A 24,755-nucleotide genomic window follows, 5' to 3' on the forward strand; every position below is an offset into this window, starting at 1 on the left:
ATATTACAAAGCAACATGTCAAAGGGCATTCTAATACTGGCGACAATGATGATTCAATCACACTGACATCTGTAAGATTATAGTGACAATTTAAAAATATATAAATCATTTACTTCCATTCCTAGAAACAGAGGGTCTCACTAATAACTGAAACTATGATAATGGTCATAGTGATGGTGATAATGATGTATTCAGATCTTGTATCCTAACGTACTCTCAGTGGCTCACAATATATCTACCGGATTGTGTTCAATTTTGGTTTCCATCTTTAAAAAGAAATAACATTGACAAGCTAGACTGCAAGCAGAAAAGGTTGAGCATGTAGGCCTAGGAATCTGGAAACTGTGTTGAAGGAACTAAAACTATTTAGTCCAAAGAAGAATGGCCTATACAAAAATTAAATGCACCAAAATACCAGAGGGGCTATTTCTTTGCAAAAGGAATAAACTTGTAGAATAATGGAAGGAATTACCAGTCTGTGGGAATTCTCTGGCGTCGAGTAAATAAAGGAAGCTCATGAAGACATTTGACGGGAGAAGTGTCGCATGGGCCACTTGCTGAGCAAAGACAAGCATAATGGGAGGCAGATAGTGGTGAACAGAGCCATGCTCTCCACAGTTGAGCAGATGAGATGCTGGGCAGCAGTTTGGGATGTCAGGAAAGATCTAACAGTTTGTGCCTGGGAAGACACAGGTCTCAGCTCCCTCTTCAATTCCTTCTGGTCACACAGATTCACTGGGCCCTCATTCCAGTGGGTCTGTTGTCTTTCATGTTGATTCCATAAACACACCACTCTCAGTGCCCTCCCTATGTCCCCAAGCCCCACCAGGGCAGTGTGAGAATAGCCAAACGGTAATCTCCTCCTCTTCCTTTAAGCTTGACTCTCCCCTCCCCCATTTCTCCCAATCAGCCTTAATTAAACTGTTTGAAAGCTGCAGCTTGATTTTAATTAGGGCAGAATTGGGAAGATTAGAATGAAATTGGCCAATCATTGTTTACGGGCCGTTGTTTGAGAACACAGCAGGCTGCTAAATTACCTCCATGCCAGGCTTCTTGAATTCTCCCAGACAGTGAAAAGATGGAGAGCACCAGGACATCAGAGAAGAGATGGCCTCATTTCTGCTCTTGTGTCTCTAAGAGTTACAAGGGCCGAGATATTACTTAACCAAACGACTCCTGGACTGAAGCCTTCCTGCCTGGGGATCTCTCCCAGCCACAGTGGTAAACAAGGCAAAAGAATTACCTGGGAAGTATGACAAAGATGGACAGTACTCCCTGAGCTTGAACACAGGTCACAGACAAAGGCAGAAAATCATTGGTAGTATGGTCTAAGTTCTAGTCAAACTCTACCACTAGTCAACTGAGACTTGGGGCAAATCATTTCTCTCAGTTTCTCTGTCTCCTCATGTGTTAACATGTAAAAGCTTAATAGTTGATTAGTGATATTTTCTCTCCCTTTCTCCCAAGGTCCCTGTATAGATAAAATAAGCATGTGTAAAAATTGTGTGTGAAAAAACAGTTTGGATATCAAGACAACTGTTTGGAGAATAATAGCCTAGTCCCTTTCAGCACTGTAGTCCTTTTGAGCAATAAAAGTTAGAGGAGGTGCCCCCAAAAGAGAGACTACTGGAAATAGATCAGGAGGGCCAAAGAATAGAGAAGGTCAATGTCCCTACCATGATAGCTGACTGCTTCTGTCATTGTTTGCAAAGTGGGTTCCATCACTGCTTTAAGACTTCCCCCCAATCTCTCAGGAAAGCACTATACCAATATATGGGATTATGGTTTTTATTATCATTTCTTTTTATAGCTCAGATTAATCATGTCTTATTCATTATAGCAGTAAAGTCTCTAATAGCCAAGTACATCACAGTAATCTGTTGTTGAGATAGAAATCTCCTGGTCATGTGTTGTGTCTGGAAATACTGCCTCTGTATTGGAGCCAAAGTATGATATATCCTTAAGCCCCTAAAATGTCCAGCTTGATAGAGAATGTGAAACTATCATAGCTGAGTCACTGGGTGAAAAACTGGCATCACTCAGTGTACATGTTGGCTTTGGCTATTCTTGTTCATGTGAGTTTTTCAAGATGAAAAATGTGAGTCCTATGAAAAAGACAAAATGGTGATGTCATCGCTTGGTGGATTGAGTTCTGTGATAGGAGCAGTAGCCCTGGATGTGAGGTATATTGATAGAAAGATGAAGAAAGAGAAGGCTTCCTGAGTCTGAAATTCTTTAGGAAAATCAGCGATGTGACACTTAGTGGTACTTAATGAGTTTCCTCTGTTCAATTGGCAAGTCTCAAGCTAATTGTGGAAAGGCAAATCTCCAAGACAAAGGCTCTGAGAACAAAGACAGTTGAACTTACCCAGAACTGGTTGGTATGTGAGAAAATTTCCCATGGGTCATTGGTTGACAGTTGAAGTAGACAAAGTAAAGTCCCAGGAAAAATGACAAGAAAACTATGTCCTTGGCTTAAGGCCAGTCTATCTCTTTTGCTCCAGAGTTCTTAAATATTTTATTCAATAACATGTCCTGTGTTTACCTTCATTTTTCGGGGAAAACCAGTTTGGTTCATATCATGACAGCTGTTTGGAGAATAATAGCCCAGCCTTTTTCAGCACTGCAGTCCTTTTGAGCACTAAAAGTTGGAGGGGGTGCCCCCAAAAGATAGATCACTGGAAATAGATCAGGAGGGCCAAAGAATAGAGGTCAATGTCCTTACCCTGACAGCCAACTCCTTCTGTCATTGCTTGCAAAACGGGTTCCGTGGTTGCCTTAAGACTTCCCCCACAGTATCTCAATTCTGAGAAACGCAGAATAGTGAGCAGGCGGTGATTGGTTGGCTCTGCTGGAAGCAGCATTGATTTCCTCCTCAGTAAACCCAGCCTGGAGTCTAATGCAGGAGGAACAAATGTCTCCTAGTATGCAGGGGCACACTGACACCAGGATAGGTTGGTGCCAAGCCTGCAGGGGTGCCACGATGGAGGGGGGCGGATAGAGCTGCACACTTAGGATACAGGGATGTGACTTGCCAAATGACAGCCCTATCTGTGGACTTGGAAATGGGCCGGAACATGCTTCCCCCGCAGAGGTGGAAAGATGAAGGATCTATTAAAAAACTGGTAACAGAATAATCCGGCTGTTCGTGTGAAGTTATAGCACAACCACCCACATTGTAGGCTACAGTATTCATTACAGGTTGAGTATCACTTATCCAAATAATTTTGGGTACCAGAAATATTTTGAATTTTTTTTCATATTTTAGAATATTTGCATTATACTAGATCAGCATCTCTAATCTGAAAATATGAAATTCTAAATGTTCCAGTGAGTGTTCCCTTTGAGAATCATGTTGATGCTCAAAAAGTTTTGGATTTTGGAACATTTTAGATTTCAGATTTACAGATTAGGGACACTCAACCTGTACTTCTAGATTTCAGCTTCACTGAGGTACAGTGTGTGTGTGTGTGTGTGCACGTGCATGCGTGTGTGTGTGTATTTTTTTTAAAATACTCTCCCCCTTAAGGCTGCATAGGGAGGGAGACTTCATAGGCAGTGACTCTTCACAGGGGCCAGGTCAATGTTCTCAGTTTATGAGCCTGGAAAGTGGTGCTTCTGTGTGCAGCTGTTGGAAACAGCACCTAGGCTGGAAGACCCCAGCTGTGCTCTTTCTGAGCCTTTCATCTTCAGGCACGAGACCCTGCAGGGGGATTCTTGCTGGGAGATTTCTTGTTGACCTTGTGTAACATAGTGCTGCAGGTGGCTGCTGACATAAGAATCAGTAGCTTGAGTCAGAGGCAGCACTTTTTATTTACATCTTTTGAATTAGGAACATTTGTAGCCATTTAGTATTCTCATCGGAGACCCTTTTGCTTCAAACCCAGAGCTGGCCCAGTCTCAAAACACTGCTGAAGCTCCTGTGCCTGAGATCTGGCGTGGCTGTGGTTCAACTCTCCTATTGCAGGGCCCCTTTGGATTTTGGGGAAATCCCTAAACTCATGTACAACCAGAAGCATCGTTTTTTGGCAATCTGGACCACTAGTATTATGCAATTTGGGGTAAAGATAACTACAATTACTTCAGCACTGATTATTTAGATATCATTATATCTAAAATATTCTGAGTGTCGGTATGCTTGGCTGATTTAACACATTGGCTTATACCTTCCAGGCTGGGTTATCCCTTTCATGAACATTGTTTTGTTTTTTATTAATGATTTTATGTGTAGGTTCACCCTTTCATGGAAATACATCTTGTTCACTCTAGGCTAACCTAAAGCATGCTAGAGGAAGATGGAAAATGGACTGAATTTTTGTTAATTATAGCAGTTTACTGAAGTACCCTTTATATGTGCAATGTGAATGCATTTTACAGGCAAAGTCCACAGGGAAGAGCTCTCTTTACCCTTTGGCTCAACCTGTCAGCCCTGAATGCAGTGGCCACTCCTATTCTAAAGACACTTTACGCAAGGACTATAGGGCTGTTAGAAATATTTGCTTTCTGAGACTGTTTACGGTGTAACAAACACAGTGGGAGAAGATTTTAGGAGAAATGGCTAAATTGAAATGGAGATTTACTTGATATCTTAATTGAAACAAAGATGATGGCTTAATTGAAGCAGTGTGTGTTAATATAATTGCTATATGGAAAACATCCTTTTCTTAGTTTTAAAAAAGAGCTTTGATTATTCTATTACTGGGGGGAAAAAACTGCTAAATGAAAAATCGGAAATGAACATTTCTTCTTTGAATAGCTCAGGCTGCCTTCCAGTATTGCCTCTAAGGTTTGCAGATGCTGGAAAGAACCAGGTTAATAAGTTCTGTAAGCACATTTTTACCACTTTCTGGCTCAAACACCACTCACAGATGTTTCTCCATTATTTTGGTTCCATGAAGGGCCCCAAAGGGCAAGGAAGAAACTTATTGGGGTAGAAGAGAAACCACTGGGAGCCCTTAAAGTCTGAACCTTTCTGTGGCTGAGTACTTACGCCTAATGTTTCTTTTTTGAGACAGGAGTCTTGCTATTTTTCTCAGGCTGGACTCGAACTCCTGGGCTCAAATGATCCTTCCACCTCAGCCTTCTGAGTAACTGGGACTACAGGCACTAGCCAACATGCCCACTTGAGCCTAATTCTGAGTTGATAGCCCTCTGTAGTTTGTGATGAAAGTAGATTTGGGCTTTTTTGTTTGTTTTTTGTTCTTTGGCAAATGTTGCCACTTGTATGTATTCTTTTTTTGTTTGTTTGTTTGTTTGTTTGAGAAGGAGTCTTGCCCTGTTGCCCAGGCTGGAGTGCAGTGGCACAATCTCGGCTCACCCCAACCTCCACCTCGCAGGTTCAAACGATTCTCCTGCCTCAGCCTTCTGAGTAGCTGGGATTACAGGCACCTGCCACTGCACCCAGCTGATTTTTGTATTTTTAGTAGAGACCGGGTTTCACCATCTTGGTCAGGCTGGTCTCAAACTCCTGACCTTGTGATCCACCCACCTCGGCCTCCCAAAGTGCTGGGATTACAGGTATGAGCCACGGCGCCCGGCTGCCACTTGTGTGCATACTTATGGATTCTTTCTCCAGTGAAATTCTCCAAATATAGTCCCTATACTTATAGTTCCTATATGGCACCATTGAAACTCCCTCTCCCTACATGCACACACTTCTACTCCATAGCACAGTTGTTCCTTAGAGTTTCACAGGTGGAGGTGGTATACCCTAGTGGTAAAGACTGTGTGTACTGGAGTCAGACAGTCTGTGTTTAAATCCTGACCTTGCCACCTGCTGGCTTTTAACTACTGGGCAAATTAACTTATTTGTACTTCAATCTCATCATCTATAAAATGAAGATAATTATATTTTCCCCCTTAGATGGTGTTTTGGATATAATATTAACTAATCCTTGTAAGATGCTTGGAATGCCTATCACATACTAAAAATTCATTAAATGTTAGCCATTATTTTTTATTATTTGCTCATAAAAAGCTTCCTTAGTATCATTCCTTTTTCTAGGCCATTCATTATTCTGTGTTATGATTTCTTTAGCAGCCACGGGAGCTGGACTTAGGCCTTTATCTGTGATTCCTCCCACGTACTCTCTGTATGGACTTGGCTTTTTGAGGCATCTCAATTTCTTCTCCTGCAAATCGGCAGGTTAAAACTGGCTTAATCCAGGAACATTTTGCTGTGGTGTAAATGTTATGCTATGTTTTGAATATACAGTTGATCCATGTTTTGTGTAGAAAATGTAAAAAGTGGAATGTTCTGGGTAATAAAAATATTTGTGTTAAAGGATACTAAACACCACAAAAAAATTAGAATGCAGTGAAATACACTTAACACTTAACCTTATCTACTCAAAGGAAAACAGTGCTATAGAAACAGCAGTATGATATTGGCCTGGGTTTTAAGCACAACTCTGTCATTTAGTAACCGTGTGACTTCATCCACACTACTTTCTTAATCTCTCTGGGTCTAAGTTGTGACTATTGTCACCGCCATCATAGTTGCTGTTAATAGCATAGAAGGAGGGTCAGGACACTAGTTTTTTTGTTCTGGTTCTATTATCAACTGGCTTTATTGCTTCAGGTAAACCACTTACCCTTTCTGTTTTATGAGAAACATGAGGAAACTAGAGGATACTAGTTCCCATCCAGACCCAGTGTCTGACTGGGCCAGACAACTGACTACCAATTTTTATTTATTATATATAATTAAAGTGGGGCCCACCTCTATGCTAAGTTGGCCTTTCCTTTCTGTGAGGGGCTTTGACCATAAGAAACTATGGAAATTGTAATAATGTCTTTTTCCCCTAGCAATCTAGAAAAATAATAGGTTAGAAATTATTAGTTAATGAAGTCTAGACATGCCCTATCCCAAAGCAAGGGAGCTGGGTTTGATGACCCTAAGGTTTTTTGTTTGTTTGCTTTTAGTAATCTGATTTTATGATTCATCAATGTAATTATCAACTAACCAGTGAGAGGATTCTCGTTTCCATCCAGCCAATTAGAGATGAGATTAGGCAACTGTTCTTTACCCTGCAGTGGGGTTTGGGATAGAAAATACTTTTGACAAATACTCTGTACTTTAAGTTTAGCACTTGTTGCACAAAGGAAATAACTGACAATATATTATTATGAACTTACCTGCTTAGATAAATAAAGCTACACAGTGGGAATTTGGAAGACTGTTGGAACCATGAATTATTAGTCACCCGCTTTTCTTTGTTTCCCTAGTAACATTTGACACGTGCTCCTCTCTCAGTCTCTACAGTTAGATGGTGGGATTTATGCCTCAAATGTGGCATGGATTTTTATTTATTCATGTATTTATAATTTTAATTTTAAAAATTTTGTTCATAATTGACATATCCGGCACAACAGTGTATTGGTGTGATGTTTCAATACATGCATACACTGAATAATGATCAAATCAGGGTAGTTAGCATATACATCACCTCAAACATCTATCATTTCTTTGTGGTGATAACTTTCAAGATGCTTTTTTCTAGTTACTTAAAATCTACAGTACATTATTATTAGCCATAGTCACCCTACTATGTAATAGAGCACAGAACTTATTCTTCCTAACTGTAACTTTGTATCTGTTAACCAAGCTCTCCCCATCTCCCTTTCCCACTACCCTTCCTAGTCTCTGGTAACCACTGTTCTACTCTCTAATTCCACAAGATCAACTTTTTTAGACTCTACATATGAGTGAGGTTATGTGGTATTTGTCTTTCTATGCTTGGCTTATTTCACTTAACATTATTCCTCCAGGTTCAACCATCTTGCTGCAAATGATAGGATTTCATTCTTTTCACAGCTGAATAGTATTTCATTGTGTATGTCATCAGTTTATGGACATTTAGGTGGATTCCATATTTTGGTTGTTTTGAATGGTGCTGCAATAAACATGAGGGTGCAGATATCTCTTTGATATACTAATTTCAGTTCCTTTGAATATGTACCTAGTAGTGAGATTGCTAGATCATATGGTAGTTCTATTTTTAGTTTTCTGAGGAATTTTCATGCTGTTTTCATAATGACTGCACTAATTTACACTCCCACCAACAGTGTATTAGAGTTCCCCTTTCTCTGCATCCTGACCAGCATTTGTTATTTTCTGTCTTTTTGATAACAGCCATTCTAACTAGGGTGAGGTGACATCTCACTGTGCATTTGATTTGTATTTCCCTGATGATTAGCGATGTTGAGCATTTTATCATATACCTGCTGGCCATTTTTATGTATTCTTTTGAAAAATGTCTATTCAAGTCTTTTGCCCATCAAAAAAATTGTTCTTTTGCTATTAAGTTATTTGAGTTCTTTACATATTCTGGATATTAACCTCTTATTGGACTCATAGTTTGCAAATATTTTCTTCAGTTCTGTAGGTTGTCTCCTCACTCTGTTGCTTCCTTTGCTATGCAGGAGCTTTTCAGTTTGATGAAATCCCATTTGTTTATTTTGGCTTTTGTTGCCTGTGCTTTTGCGTTCTTATCCAAAAAACCTTGCCCACATCAATGTCATAAAGCTTTTCCCCTAAACTTTATTCTATTAGTTTTATAGTTTTGAGTCTTACATTTAAGTCTTTCCTTCATTTTGAGCTGATTTTTGTACACGGTGAAAGATAGTTTTATTCTTCTGCATGCGGATGTTATGTTTTTTCAGCACCATTTATTAAAGATATTCTCCTTTCCCCAATGTGTGTTCCTGGCACCTTTGTCAAAAATCTATTTATTTATTTTTAATTATTTTTATGCAACTCTGTCATTTGCATTTCATGGACATTTGGGGAAGGTTAGACCAAGGTTTGGCACTGTTATGATGAGCAGATTTGGGATGGGTGAAGAGGGTGTAAACACTTTACATTTTGTTGCTTCCTAAGGCAGTGGAGCTGATTCTTACCAGTATAATTTGGGGGACAATGGAAAATTCATTTCTTTTTAATGGATATGATTCTTTAAATTTCATCCCAAGACAAAGATTTATAAATCTGTCCCCTTTAAAATGCAACCATTCCAGTGAGGAGCAAAGCTTGAAAATTAAAATCTTCAACAGGATTAGAAAGGAACAACTTTGCCATCTTCTAGAATAAGGCTTCTCAAAATGTGGATCCTCTTAGTCTATTTCAGAGTGTTCATGTTGACATTTGCACTGAAGGTACAAAATAAAACTGCTGGTACTTTAATTTGAATAAAAGCAGTCATACCACATAACACTAAGAGTCATGTATTCTTCATCGTTGCACACTTGCACCTAAACACATAAGCACACATGCACGCACACATACACACAAACACACACACACACACACACACACACAGTCTTCACTTAAGAATGTACTTAAAGCAGTAACATTTATTTTATTAAATCCTGACCCTTGGGTACACGTGTTTTTAATATTCTGTAAGATGAAATGGGAAGTGCACATAAAGCAAATCTGAGGCTACTTAAGTACCATAATTGTCTCAAGGAAAAATACTTTTGTGGTTGAGTTGCAAGCTGAACTAGCCACTTTTTTCATGGAACTCCATTTTTTCTTGAAAGCACAAGCAACAAATTATGATTATTCAGACTTGAATGTCTGGCAGGCGTTTCTCAAAAAAAAAATTAATTAAGCCAGCCTCTGCAAGGAAAACAACTGACAGTATTTGTTGCCAATAATAAAATTTAAGCTTTTAAATGAAAATTCAAATTTTAGAAAGCTTGCATTCATCCTCATGAACTTGACATTTTCCTAATATTTAAAGACTTTGAAGAGATTGGTTGTGATATTAAATAGTGAGATGTTTTAATATTATATAATGAAAAGTGTCAAAATGTGGAAGATCTGCATAACTCGGTGACCTGATATTTTCCAGATGACCAACACATGATGTTACAACATTATGCAGGATAAAAAGATCCATTCAAATTACAGTATAGAACACTGGATTTAATGTAACAAAGCATGAAAAGTTCACTGATATGATTTCAGATTCCATATTGTAACTAACCTTTAAGAAACTACCATCTGTTTAGTTTAGTGTAGTACCAAAGATGAAAATCCACAATTATGAAAACAGATTGAATGTAGAAGCAAATATGAGAGTGCAGCTCTTTTCTGCTAAGCCTGATATTAAAGAGATTTGCAAACATGCAAAGCCATGCCACTCTCCTTGCCAAATTTGTTTTGTTTCAGAACATACAGTTGTCATGAAAATGTTGTTATATGTAATGGGTTTATTAATGTTATCTCTAAATGAAATAACAAATAAATGTTGATTTTCTCGGTTTTAATTTCTAAAGTGGTAAATCTCAATAGCTCTAAGCCACATGTACAAATATGGGGATTCAATAATTTTTAACAGTATGAAGGGGATCAGAGATCAAAACGTGAGGGCAGTGGTTCTAGAGCAAGCTTCCTGACTTCACAGGTGAGTAACTGAGGCCATGAGTGGTGATGTGACTCATTCACTGTAAGACAACTGTGATTAGATCACATCTTTGCAAACCACTGTTCCAATGTTTGTTTTTTCTGCTACTTGACACTGTAAACCATGACTTCATGTGAATAAGCTAATCAACTACTGTCTGATGAGAAAGTTGGCTGGGAGAGGCTCTGATGGAGGTCAGTGGAGACTCAGCTTTCTTACAGCATGTGAATGACAGGCCAGGTGAGAGGCTAAGGGGCCTCTTCCAGGCTCTGGGCACCTCCAGCTGAGGGGATGTGGGCTGAGAGGAGATGAGTGGCTGCAAGTGGAGGAAGAACATTACCTACTCCAGATTTTATGCCTCTTGCTCTGGAACGAGGTCAGCTTTTCCTTATCCCTTGGCTTTTCCTCCAGGGAGTTTGCCCGTTGGAAGGTGAACAACTTGGCTCTAGAGAGGAAGGACTTCTTCAGTCTGCCATTGCCTCTTGCCCCAGAGTTTATCCGGAACATTCGCCTCCTTGGAAGGAGACCCAATCTGCAACAGGTTACAGAAAATCTGATTAAAAAGTACGGCACTCATTTCTTACTTTCTGCCACCCTTGGAGGTAAGCAACATCACAATCCCAAGCTAATTGGTTGCCAGACCATTGGAAATAACGTTAAGACTCGTGTAGTATAGCTCCAACAGTCTTTTGTTCTTCCGGGCCTTTTATTGCCCGAGAAGTCTTTCTGTCGCATTTGAAAACGGTGTAGTCTCTTGACATCTCAATTTACCCCAGAGCATCTCTATTTGCTTATTCCCTGAGGAGGGGAAGTTGGCTATGGCGGTTGGAGGTGGACAGGTTCCTAACAAGCACTTGCCAGCAGGGGGCACTCCCAGTTTTCGCTCCGCTGAGTCACCCAACCCCTGAGGCTTCGCCACTTTCTAATGTTTGCTGTGGCTACAATGGTCAGACCCACAGGCAAAGAAGTCGAAGTCCCTGGAGTCCCTGACCCCTCTTCCTCTCTATAAAGATTGGAAACTGTCCAAACCAACTCCAGTGGTTCTGGGCTGATGAATCATCCTCTTGTGGGGCGGAGAGTGGGGGTAGGGTGGAGCAATGCGGGCTAGGACCCAGGGCAGGATCAAAAGCTCTGAAGATGCAGAGCTCCCTCTGCCCTGGGAAGAAGGAAACGGGGTTTATTATAACATTTAACTCACTGTCCAATCGATTAAAACAAGCTCTCCCAGGGCTCAGGCCAGCTGTTAGCACGCAGCAGGTGTTGAGTGTTTGATGGGGAGGAGGGAGATGCAGCTTCAAGGCTTTTGCGCTTCCTGAGGGAGCAGAAAAAGCCATGAAGACTCCTCGTAAACAACTTGAGAGAATTGTGTCTCCCCTATGGAGATGGATTGCTTGAGACAGAGTTCAATAGAAGATGTTAAACAGATAAGCTGAGGGCAGGGGGACTGAGCTTTGGAAGAGGGCCTTTCAGGCAGCGAGGCCGCTGGCCTGTGGCTCCCTCTGATGAGCTTCTTCTAAAGATGGTAAGGGCTGGGGGAAGAGCTTGGCAGCAGGGGCTGCACTCTCTCTCAGCTGTGTCTATCCTGGCCAAGGGTTTTATGCTCCTATTGGTAGGGGATTCGAGAGCAGAGAGCCTCACCAATACACTCGTGTTGTTCACCACAGGAGAAGAGTCTCTGACCATTTTCGTGGACAAGCGGAAACTGGGAAGAAAGACAGAGACAACAGGAGGTGCCTCTATAATCGGGGGCAGTGGGAACAACACAGCCGTGTCCCTGGAGACCCTGCACCAGCTGGCCGCCTCCTACTTCATCGACAGAGAGAGCACGCTGCGACGGCTGCACCATATCCAGATAGCCACGGGGGCCATCAAGGTAATGACCTGAGAGGTACAAGGCAGGGGGTGTGGGAAGCACTGAGGAACCAGGGGGAGGTCAGAGCGTCAACCATCTCTGGGTCAGCTGGGCCGACTGATGGAAGAGGAAAAGAAGCTTTCTGATGAAGACACAGCCAGCCTTCAGACACGATGGGGTCATTCATTCCACAGCAGACACGGAGCACCCACTCTGAGGCAGACTACAGCAGAGGCACGCCTATGAATGGCAGTCAAGGTCCCCATGCTCACAGAGGTTGCACTCTGGTGGAGGATGGAAAAACAACGAAGTCATTTCTAATGATAAATAAAGACAAGACAGAGTCATAGGTGTACATTTCCTGGGGCATGGGGAGGGAGCAGCTCATATGATCATTATTAGATTGATCATGGAGGGCACTTTGGGGTTTAGGCTTTGAGCTCTGAATGATAAGAAACCAGCTGTGTGGAGAAGTGAGCGGAAAGTGTTCGGGCAGACGGAACAAAGTATTAAGTACTTGTTCTAAGTAAGTACTAAGGCCTTTTAGCAGGAACCAGCCTGATGCCTTGTTGGGGCACAGAGAAGACTGCTGAGATGGTGGGGAGGTGAATAACAAAGACAAGATGAGGTTTGGCTGGAGCCAGATTATGTGCCATGAGAAGGAATTTTAATATAAGTCAAAGTGCAGTGAAAAACCACTGGAGAGATTTAACAGGGGAGTAACATGATCTCATGAGTGTTTTTAAAAGATCAATAGTTATTGTGACTTTAATAACTATAACCTTCATCATATCTTCTCTACTAACACCTAAGAGATTTCTAGTAAAGTTCATGTTGTTTTAGGGAAAACCAGTGAAAATAGTGTACTTGAGAATACAGTTTTTTTAAATTCAAAGCATAATGTTAAGGTATTGAAGATACTTCAAAGTTGTCTTATATCCTGCTTTTATCCCATCTGAAACTCACAAGCAAATTTTGTTTATTTATTAATTCATTCAATAAATATTTACTGAGCACCTATTATTTGTCAGGCACTGTCTGGGGTCCTGAGAATACAAGAGTGAACGAAAGCTGTAAAGTCCCTGCCCTGATAAAGCTTGAATTCTAATAGCAGAGAGATAATTCATAAATATACAGGCAATAGCTCATTTTGTTATGGTTTGCTTCTTTGCACATTGCAGATACTGTGTTTTTTATTATTTTGTTGTTTTTTTTTTTTTTTTTTTTTTTACAAATTGAAGGTTTATGGCAACCCTGTGTCAAACAAGTCTACTGGCACTATTTTTGGCAATATTTTTCCAACAGCATGTGCTTACTTCATATCTCTGATAATTCTCACAGTATTTTAAACTTTTTCATTGTTATTTTATCTGTTATGGTGATCTGTGATATGTGACCTTTAATGTCACTTTTATAATTGTTTTGGAGTGTCACAAATTGCACCCATATGAGATAACAAACTTCATCAATAAATGATGTGTGTTCTGACTGGTCCACCAACTGGCTGTTCCCCTATCTCTCTTGCTTTTCTCAGGCCTCCCTATTCCCTGAGACACAACAATATTGAAATTAGGCCAATTATTAACCTTAATGGCTTCTACATTTTCAAGTGAAAGAAAGAGTCAGACATCTCTCACTTGAAATCAAAAGCTAGAAATGATTAAGCATAGTGAGGAAGGCATGTCAAAAGCTGAGAAAGGCCAAAACCTAGGCCACTTGCAACAAAAAGTTAGCCAAGTTGCAAATGCAAAGAAAAAATCCTTGAAAGACATTAAAAGTGCTACTCCGGTGAATACAAGAATGATAAAAAAGCCAAACAGCCTTCTTGCTGATAGGAAGGAAGTTTGAGTGGTCTGGATAGAAGATCAAACCAGCTACAACATTCCCTGAAGCCAAAGCCTAATCCAGAATAAGGCCCTAACTCTGGTTAATTCTAGGCAGACTGAGAGGGGTCAAAAAGCTACAGAAAAATGTTTGAAGCTAGCATAGGTTGGTTCATGAGATTGGAGGAAAGAACCCATCTCCATGATATACAAGCACAAAATGAAGCAGTAACTGCTGATTTAGAAGCTGCAGCAGGTTATCCAGATCTAGCTAAGATCGTTGATGAGGGTGGCTACACTAAACAACAGATTTTCAGTGTAGATGACACTGCCTTCTACTGGAAGATGACATTGAGGACTTTCATAGCTAAGGAGGGTAAGTCAATGCCTGGCTTCAAAGCTTGAAAGGACAAGCTGACTTTCTTGTTACAGGCTAATATAGCTGGTCACTTTAAGTTGAAGCCAAGACTCATTTAGCATTCTAAAAATCCTAGGGCCCTTAAGAATTATACTAAATCTCCTCTGCCAGTGCTCTATAAATGGAACAATCCAGCCTCAATGACAGCATATTTGTTTACAGCATGGTTTATGAACTATCTTAAGCCCATGGTTGAGACCTACTACTCAGAAAAAAAATTCTTTCAAAATATCACTTCTGATTTACAATATACTTGCTCACTCAAGAGCTCTGATGGAGATGTACAAGGAGACTAATATTGTTTTTATGCCTGCAAACACACATCCATTCTGTAGCCCATGAATCAAGGAGTAATTTTGACTTCCAAGTCTTATTGAAAAATGTTTTTGTAAGGTAAAGGCTGCCATAGATAATGATTCCTCTGACAAATCTGGGCAAAGTAAATTGAAAATCATTTAGAAATAACACTATTCTAGATGCCATTATGAGCATTTGTAATTCATAGGGGGATGTCAAAATATCATTAATAGGAGCTTGGGAGAAGTTGATTCCAACACTCATGGATGTCTTTGAGGATGTCTTTCCTCAGTGGAGGAAGTAATCGTGTATGTAGTGGAAATAGGAAGAGAATTGAAATAAAACATAGAGCCTGAATATGTGACTGAATTGCTGCAATCTTGTGATAAAACGTGAATAAATGATGAGTTGCTTCTTATGAATGAGCAAAGAAAGTGGTTTCCTGAGAGGGAATCTACTCCTGGTGATGATGCTATGAATGTTGTTGAAATGACAGCAAAGCGTTTAGAATATTTCATAAACTTAGTTGATAAAGCAGTGGCAGGGATTCAGAGGATCGACTCCAATTTTGAAAGAAGTTCTATTGTTGGTAAAATGCTATCAAATAGCGTCACATGCTACAGAGAAATCTCTCATGAAAGGAAGAGTCCATTGATGCAGGAAACGTCATTGTTGTCTTAGTTTAAGAAATTGCCACAGCCACCCCAACCTTCAGCAACCACCACCCTGATCAGTCAGCAGCCGTCAACATCAAGGCAAGACACTCCACCAGCAAAAAGATTCCAACAACTGGCTGATGGCTCAGATGCTCATTAGCATTTTCTAGCAATAACATATTATTTAATTAAGGTATGTACATTGTTTGTTCAGACATAATGCTATTGAATGCTTAATAGACTACAGTATAGTGTCAACATCACTTTCATATGACACCGGGAAACCAAAAAATGTGGGTGACTTGCTTTATTGTGATATTTGGTGTATTACAGTGGTCTAAAACTGAACCCATAATATCTCTGAGGTACACCTGTATAATGCCAGGTGGGATGAATGTTATGAAGAAATGAAGCCAAGTAAGAGGATAAAGGGTGATGGGGATGTGGAGTTTAGGGAAGACCTGTCCAAGGAATGCCACTTAAGCAGAGACCTGAATGAAGTGAGGGAGTAAGCCCCAAACATCACAGACAAAGGACAGGACAGGTACAAGTGCCCTAAAGGGGCAGGGCAGTGTACTTTGTATGATCCAGGACCACCAAGAAAGGCAGTGAGGCTGGCATGCAGTCAGCAGAGAAATGAAGTGAAAGATGAGTTTATAGAGGTTGCAGGGGCCATATCATGAAGGCCTTACTGATTAGGAAGTAGAAAGAAAGGGGGATCCTGGAGACCAGTGCAGTGGTTATTGCAGTGGTAAAGGTAAGACATAATTGTGGCTTGGACAAAGCTGGTGTCGCAGAGGTGGTGAGAAGTTGGCATATTCAGAATATATTTTGAGGATAGAGCTATGCAGTCAGACAATGGATTGGAAGAAAGCAATAAAGATTTACTGCAAGATTTATGGCCTGAGCAATCAAATGAACAGTGATTCCATTTGCTTAGAAGGACAACACTGGGAGGAGGTACAGATCTGGAAGAAAGAAATCAAGAATTTGGTTTTAGACATGTTGAATGTGACATTCCTATCAGATATCTTAGTAGAGAAATCTAACAGTCAGTTGGACACAAACACCAGGATTTCAAGAGAAAGGCCATGATTGAAGATGGAAATTTGGTATACAAATATATACACATGTGTAGTGGGTATTTACAACTATGGGAGAAAATGAAATGAGATCACTCAAGGAGTGAGTGCAACTAGGAAAGTGGCCCTAGGGCTGAGTTGTGAAGCACTCTAATATTCAGAAATGGGGAAGAAGAGAGGATCCAACCAAGAAGACTGAGACAGAACACAGAGTATGAAGAGAACCAAAGTGGGCTCACAAAGCCACTTGAAGAATGTTTTTCGCAAAAGAAGGAACTGGCAACTGTGGCTGTTGAGCAGTCACTAAGGTGGAGATTGAGACTCGACCTTCAATTTGGTGACATGGAGGTCACTGGTAACCTGGAGAAGAGTGGTTCAGTACATGAAGAGCACAAAAGGCCAAGTGAAGAAAACTCGAGGAAGGAAGCAAAGTGAGGAATCAGATATGAGTAGAAACAATCCTTTTGCTGTAAAGGCAAATGGAAAAACGAGTGATAACTGGGGAGCGATGTGGGGTCACAAGAGGGTGTGTTTTTGTTTTTAAGATGGGACCTGTTCCAGCATATTGATATACTGATTAAAATAACTCCATAGGCCAGGCGCTGTGGCTCATGCCTGTAATCCTAGCACTTTTAGAGGCCAAGGCGGGCGGATCACAAGGTCAAGAGATCAAGACCATCCTGGCCAACATAGTGAAACCCCATCTCTACTAAAAATACAACAATTAGCTGGGTATGGTGGTGCACCCCTGTAGTCCCAGCTACCTGGGAGGCTGAGGCAGGAGAATCGCTTGAACCCGGGAGACGGAGGTTGCAGTGAGCCGAGATTGCGCCACTGCACTCCAGCCTGGTGACAGAGCAAGACTCTGTCCGAAAAAAAAAAAAAAAAAAAACTACATAGAGAGGGAGAAAGTGATGATGTAGGAGAGACAGAAGATAATCTTAGGAGCAAAGAGGTTGTTCTTACCCAGGAGCTTGAGTGCTTCATCCTTCGTAACAGGTGGCAATGCAGAGGGCACAAAGACAAATGCAGCAGGATGTTAGTTGCATGGTGAGATATTGCTGTTGTTTTTTTCTGATTGGCTTCTTCTTCTTGATTTCCTAGGTTAAACAGAAGGAAAGTCTCTGGCTAACAGGAAGAAAAGGGAATAGTTGGGAAAATAATCTATGAAATGGTCTTTTGAGAATAAGAGTTGTAGATTTCTGGGTAGCACTGAGAGCCTGCTTCTGTGGCCATAATTATAACATGAGACCAGTCAGCATAGTTGTAAGTTTTATCAGCTACATTTAGCAGTTCATGTATAGGTAGGCATGGAATAGACAAAGAGTTGGATTTAACAAAGATGTGTGTATATACATGGCAAAAGATAAAAGAGGGAAGAGAGTTGAGAGTATACACAAAGGAGTGATTACAGTAATGGACCACGGAATATAATTCAGTCAAGGAATGAAAAGAGGCCTTTGAGGATGCTAGAAAGTGAAAAGCTGGTCAGGTATAAAGGTTAAAAGTCTAAGCAGGTTTGACAATTTGTTAGGGAAAGAGACTAGAGCAAGTATGAGTGGGTGATGCCTAATATTGAGATTATAGAAGGAATACTATGCCCTGGAACCTAATTTTATTAGTAACTGCATTCCCTCTCTAATCACTTAATGGCAATGAATGAGGGGAAGTAACAAGAAAAATAAACTGCATTGAGGACAGGTAGTGGGTGCTAAGAGTCCGGTGGTTCTGGCTTCAAAGGAGCCAGAGATCATTAGAGAGGACAGAGGAACAGTGTTCAGGATGTCACAAGGGAGTGCCTTCCTTACTTCCATGCCCAGGAGCATGGAGGGGTGGGAAATGAGATGGCCACTGCTAGAAAAGGCTGCAGGGGAAACTATGTCCTCAGGGTCAGCTACATCGTGGTTAGAACCGAAAGGCAAAGTGCACCCTTGCTTGAGAAGTAGTTGAGATTATATGGGATTTTGCTAAGAACTGATCATGAGATCCACAGGGCACAGTGGAAGTTAACCGAAGAGAAGAGGTGAGATTAGGGGACTTACATAGTCTGGAGTGGGAGTAGAAGAGATGAGGATGACTTTCTATTAATGGGGAGGTAGGGTATATTTGAGAGACTAGTATCTTAGACAGTTTAACATGATTTAAAAAATCACTGATGTGATTTTTTTACGCTTAACTCTCTTCCCTCTTTTATCTTTCATCATGTATGCACACACGTCCTGGTTAAATCCAACTCTCCATCTATTCCATGCCTTCCTGTACATGAACTGCTAAATGTAGCTGATAAAACTTAAAACTATGCTGAGTGATCTTATGTTATAATTATGGCCATGAGTCTCAAGCTGGCTCTCAGTGCCACCTAGAAATCACTGTGGCATGGAGTAGGTTTTACCAAGAAGACAGAACTCTATGAAAGCCTCTCTCCCCATTTAGTCCTGTAGGGGACTGTGTCAAAGTTGGAGAAAAATAGATCATATCAGAAAGTGAAAGGTAGGCATTAGGTCTACAACTTAAAGATCCCATTTATGTTCCTTCCTATTCCTTGACCTGACCAACTTTACACTTTCTTCACTCTTTAATGGCCTCATTTTCTTAAATTCCTTGATTCATCACTAGGATCTCAATAAACTAGTTATTGATGGAATGCATCTCACAATAATAACAGCTATTTGTGACAAACCCACAGCCAATATCACACTGAATGGGCAAAAGCTGGAAGCCATCCCTTTGAAAACCGGCACAAGACAAGGATGCCCTCTCTCACCACTCCTATTTAACTAGTATTGGAAGTTCTGGCCAGGGCAATCAGGCAAGGGAAAGAAATAAAGCGTATTCAAATAGGAAGAGAGGAAGCCAAATTATCTCTGTTTGCAGATGACATGATTGTATATTTAGAAAACCCCGTCATCTCAGCCCAAAATCTCCTTAAGCTGATAGGCAACTTTAGCAAAGTCTCAGGATACAAAATCAATGTGCAAAAATCACAAGCATTCCTATACACCAGTAATAGACAAACAGCCAAATCATGAGTGAACTCCCATTCACAATTTCTACAAAGAGAAAAAATACCTAGGAATACAACTTACAAGGGATGTGAAGGACCTCTTCAAGGAGAATTACAAACCACTGCTCAAGGAAATCAGAGAGGACACAAATGGAAAAACATTCCATGCTCATGGATAGGAAGAATCAGTATCATGAAAATGGTCATACTGCTCAAAGTAATTTACAGATTCAATGCTATCCCCAACAAGCTACCATTGACTTTCTTCACAGAGTTAGAAAAAACTACTTTAAATTTCATATGGAAACAAAAAAGAGCCCTCATAGCCAAGACAATCCTAAGTAAAAAGAACAAAGCTAGAGGCATCATGCTACCTGACTTCAAACTATACTACAAGGCTACAATAACCAAAATAGCATGGTACTGGTACCAAAACAGATATATAGACCAATGGAACAGAACACAGGCCTTAGAAATAATGCCACACATCTACAACCATCTGATCTTTGACAAACCTGACAAAAACAAGAAATGGGGAGAGGATTCCCCTATTTAATAAATGGTGCTGGGAAAACTGGCTAGCCATATGCAGAAAACTGAAACTGGACCCCTTCCTTACACCTTAAACAAAAATTAACTCAAGATGGATTAAAGACTTAAACATTAAGACCTAAAACCATAAAAACCACAGAAGAAAACCTAGGCAATATAATCACTCTCTTGCATATGTCTTCAAAATGCCCTTTGTCCCTTCATCATGCCCACTGCCATTTCCTTAATCTAGGACTTCATCAACTCTTATCTGATTTTCTTGCATTATCCTGTTAAGTAGTTTTCTTATTTTTATTCACAGCTCTTCTCCCTGATTCAACCTCTAGGCTGCTAACATGAGTACAAATCATCATATCATATTGTATCATATTGCTCCCTGCCTAAAATGCTTCAGTGGCTCCAAACTGTACATGAGACAGAGCGCAAACTATTGTTCCCCATCCTGGGTGGCAGTGTGATGCAATGAAAAGAACATAGGCTCCAACCCAAGAGTCTGAGTTCTGCCATTGTTCATGGTGGGGCTTTGAACAAGTTGCCAAACTTCTCAGAACCTCAGTTTACTCATCCTAAAATTGTTGTACAATTAGAATAGTTTCTGTCTTGAAGTTTTCCATGAGGTTTAATAAGAAAGTGTAGGCCAGCTGTGGTGGCTCACGACTGTAATCCTAGCACTTTGGGTGGCCGAGGTGGGCAGATCACGAGGTCAGGAGATGGAGACCATCCTGGCTAACATGGTGAAACCCTATCTCTGCTAAAAATACAAAAAATTAGCTGGGCATGGTGGCAGGCGCCTGTAGTCCCAGCTACTTGGGAGGCTGAGGCAGGAGAATGGCATGAACCCAGTAGGCAGAGCTTGTAGTGAGCAGAGATTGCGCCACTGCATTCCAGCCTGGGTGACAGAGTGAGACTCCATCTCAAAAAAAAAAAAAAAAATAGTATTAACCATAGCACTGCTGGAGTGTGAAAAAGATTAATTCCTGTTCTTAACTAAACTATGTGACTATTGAAAATCTGTCTCTGCTGTCTTTCTAGTTTCATTTTTAACAAGTCCTTCGGTACTTTTCTCAACCCCCGTACTCCCTGCTCTACTCTTCACCTTCCATTCATATTGTGTAACCCAACCATACCTAAATATCAGGCTTTACTCAAATATGTCATGTTCTCATATCTCACTTTCCTGGCACTTGCTGTTTGCTTTACTTGTAATGCTTGTCTGTTCACCTGAATGGCTCCTCCTCACCCTTTGCTCAGCTTAAAAAGATAACTTTTGGCCAGGTGCGGTGGCTCATGCCTGTAATCCCAGCACTTTGGGAGGCCGAGGAGGGCGGATCACGAGGTCAGGAGATTGAGACCATCCTAGCTAACATGGTGAAACCCGGTCTCTACTAAAAATACAAAAAAATTAGCCAGGCGTGGTGGCGGGCGCCTGTAGTCCCAGCTACTCGGGAGGGTGAGGAAGGAGAATGGCGTGAACTGGTGAGGCAGAGCTTGCAGTGAGCTGAGATCACGCCACTGCACTCCAGCCTGGGAAACAGTGGGAGACTCACTCTAAAAAAAAAAAAAAAAAAAGTAACTCTTCTGTGAAGCCTTTCCTAACTCCCAAGGTAGTCAAATGCCCCTCTTTAGGGTTTCAAACATATGCCTCTTTTATAAGACATATCCTTTGAACTGTAAAACTGAATGTATGGCAGCTAACATGATGACTTCCACATGAGACTATGAGGTCTTTGTGGAAGAGGCTGGGTCTTGTTCAACTATGATTTCCCAATAAAAGTACAGAGCTTCCCATACTGTGGGCAATGGGTAAAGGTTTGTTGAATTAATGAATGAGTCCCTGGACATGGCATTTTCCACATAGATTAGGCTCTTCTGCTCAGTGTGTATGCAAGTACATATAAGCATGCTTAGTTGAAAGAAACAGAGATCTGCTCAAGGTAGCTTGAGTATAAGAATAGTTTATTAAGAGAACTCTGGTGAAAAATATCACAGCTCTCCAAGGACTAGGCACTAAATCTAACCTAGGCACACAGAACTTGGAAAAGTATGGTCATACTCCCAGGTTATTCCTTTTGTTTTTTGTTGAAATACATGTCACTACTTTTTCATCTCCATCTGTGTCATCTTCTTGCTTTCCTAGTTGGAGATCTTTATCTATTTATTCCATACTTTTCTGTACCTCGATGACTTCAACTTACATGTAACTTTGGCTTGCTGTGGAGTTGACTCTGGCTGAATATTATCTTTCTGTTTTATCTCTTGGTCAATGCCACTATGGCAGAGATCACTACTTTGTTCATTGCCATGTCCTCGGTTCCTGGCATATTTTAGGTGCTTTATAATTCTTTATTATTTGAATTTTGTGAGTATCTACAATCACCTTGTAAATTTTTTCTTTCAGCATCATAGTTTTCAATTCTCTTGAGAAAGAATCTGGTTCAGAGTCTACCCTTAGTTTAATACAAAGGGTTGGGCTTGCATAATCATAACTATGGCTTTCTGGACCCACCTCTTAAGCAGTCTGTGGGTGGTGGATTGAAAGGTGGTTAGATATCCCAAACCACATTTTTTATAGTGCCTATGAAGGTACTTTCCAGAATTAGAGCCACTGCCCATCTCCTCAAAAGAGGTCACCATCCTTGGAAACCACTTTTTGAAGATTCTCTGAGAACAAATTGAAAGTGAGATGAATATTCAGCTTCCACTGGGCTGACTGACCTGGGATTTTTTTCTGTCTGGGAATACAATGGGTTCTCCCCCAAGGAAGAAAACCATGAAAAACCAAGGATGATTTTGTTTTCTCCCACCTTCATCTCTTCAAGTTTTCATATTTACGTAACTTAGCAAGGTCTAGAGACCTGATGTGGCCTGTTCTAGGACCCATTGCTAGACTAAGGGGCAAAGGTGTGTGTTGGCATCCCACCCCACAGTTCTGCTCACTTTATGGGATTGACCTGCCCATTTTGTCCTAGCAGTAAAGTTCCCTGCCAGGGAACATTTCTTTGCTCTCACACACTTAGCACTTATAGATCCATATAGCAAAGGCCAATAGCCTGGATATACACAGCAGCACATCCTTGCTAGCTAACACTCTTTTGTTGGTGCTATGACACCTGCCACCTACCTCCCTCTACTCAGCAACTGGCTTCCAGGACATTCATTACTCTTGAGAGAGGTGGATGGAGTTGAGATGGGGGATCCTGCTTACCTACTCTGCCTTGGTGGAGGAAAAGTTCCGCAGCATATCTGCCTGTTTCTTGTTCCCCTAAGCAGATGTGCACTTACTACCCTTACTTAGCAACTTCTTTGCACTAACATGGACATATGCACCTTTTTGTTTATTTAATGTATTCCTTAAGACCTCACTGAACATCCCCCTCTGCTGGAAGGTTTACCCAAATTGGCACACACCTCTATTGCAGAATTTGCTACTTTACATTGAGGATGTTTACATGCCTATCTCCCTCCTGACACATACACTTACCATGACACTAGGTCTTAGAGCAGCAGAGACTCTGTGGCAGGTACACAGCTCCAGGTCCCCTTAGAGTATTGTCTGGCATGTGGCAAGATGTTTCATAAAATACTTGAGAGGTGAAGGCAGACTTACATGGTTTAGTGGGAAACAAACTTACTCAAGTAAGAAGACTTGGGATTGGTTTTGGCCTTGATGCTGTCTATTTCTATGACCTTGAGAAGTCATTGAACTCTATTTCTCTCACCCACGATACATATTACCAACTATCTGACTCATCTGCACACAGGGCTTACATTCAGCTGATATGGTTACATCAGTTTTTAAACTATTGAAACACTTCTATACAGCCAGTGAATAGTCTTCACTCCAACCCCCATGTACTGCCCTAACCACATTTAGTCCTCCCCTGCAGCCCCCAGATTTCCTTTTGATGGTAACCAAAGGAAGAGTATACCTCAGGAGGCCTCTAGAGCCCTGCCCTGGCACTGGGGCTGCCATCCCTTCTGATGAGTCAATGTGCTTCTGTTCTACCTGCTGATAAATACTGTGAATATCACTCTTGTCTCTGCCATAGGGTTGGGGTATCACCAAATGATAAACAGCACAGCAAACACTTTGCACACTGTGAAGGGTTGTATACATAGACATCCTGTCTATAATTCCCCAGAAGGGATTAGAGCCACAAAGGAGGGAAGGAGCTTGTTTCTAAATTACAGCTCACCCACTATTTAGTTGAAGGCTGAAGAAGGACTTGGTGGGGAGGGCTTGACATGCTCACAAGCTGACTGAAGGGAGTTCACACAAAAGTTCAGGTGGACCCCAGGATGGAAAAAGAGTGTTTCTCACAAAACCTCCTTAAAAGTGACTTGTCCGAATTCCCTGCGGCAGCAGCCTGGGATTCAATTTGCAGCTCTTTTAAGCACACACACCATCGGCTCTGTTCTCCCATCCCAGTCTGATTGCTCACAATTAGAAGCCCATTTCACCCTGCTCTTAGTGTGCAGGTGTCCCCTTAGGTAGGACAAGAGCAGCCTGGAAGTGGAGGGTGGAGGGTGGGGAGGGCAGACTGGCTAGAATGAGGGTTCGCACGATCTGGTATTTATGGAAAATTGGATGTGCTAATGAACCTGAGATCCATCAGGGCTTTCTCAAGGCAGGATGGTCTCTGTCAACAGACCAATTAG

General features: G+C 41.1%; 1 protein-coding gene across 1 annotated transcript in view; it reads left to right on the top strand.

The window, feature by feature from the left end:
* Positions 1–24,755, top strand: part of BRINP2 (BMP/retinoic acid inducible neural specific 2) — a 114,834-nt gene that overhangs the window by 75,259 nt on the left and 14,820 nt on the right. The window contains exons 3-4 of the mRNA XM_055254662.2: positions 10,824–11,014; positions 12,077–12,285. Of these exons, the coding sequence (XP_055110637.1) occupies positions 10,824–11,014; positions 12,077–12,285 (400 nt within the window). The remainder of the gene's footprint in view (positions 1–10,823; positions 11,015–12,076; positions 12,286–24,755) is intronic.

This window comes from Symphalangus syndactylus, chromosome 12, assembly GCF_028878055.3.
Source record: "Symphalangus syndactylus isolate Jambi chromosome 12, NHGRI_mSymSyn1-v2.1_pri, whole genome shotgun sequence".
Lineage (NCBI taxonomy): Eukaryota > Metazoa > Chordata > Mammalia > Primates > Hylobatidae > Symphalangus > Symphalangus syndactylus.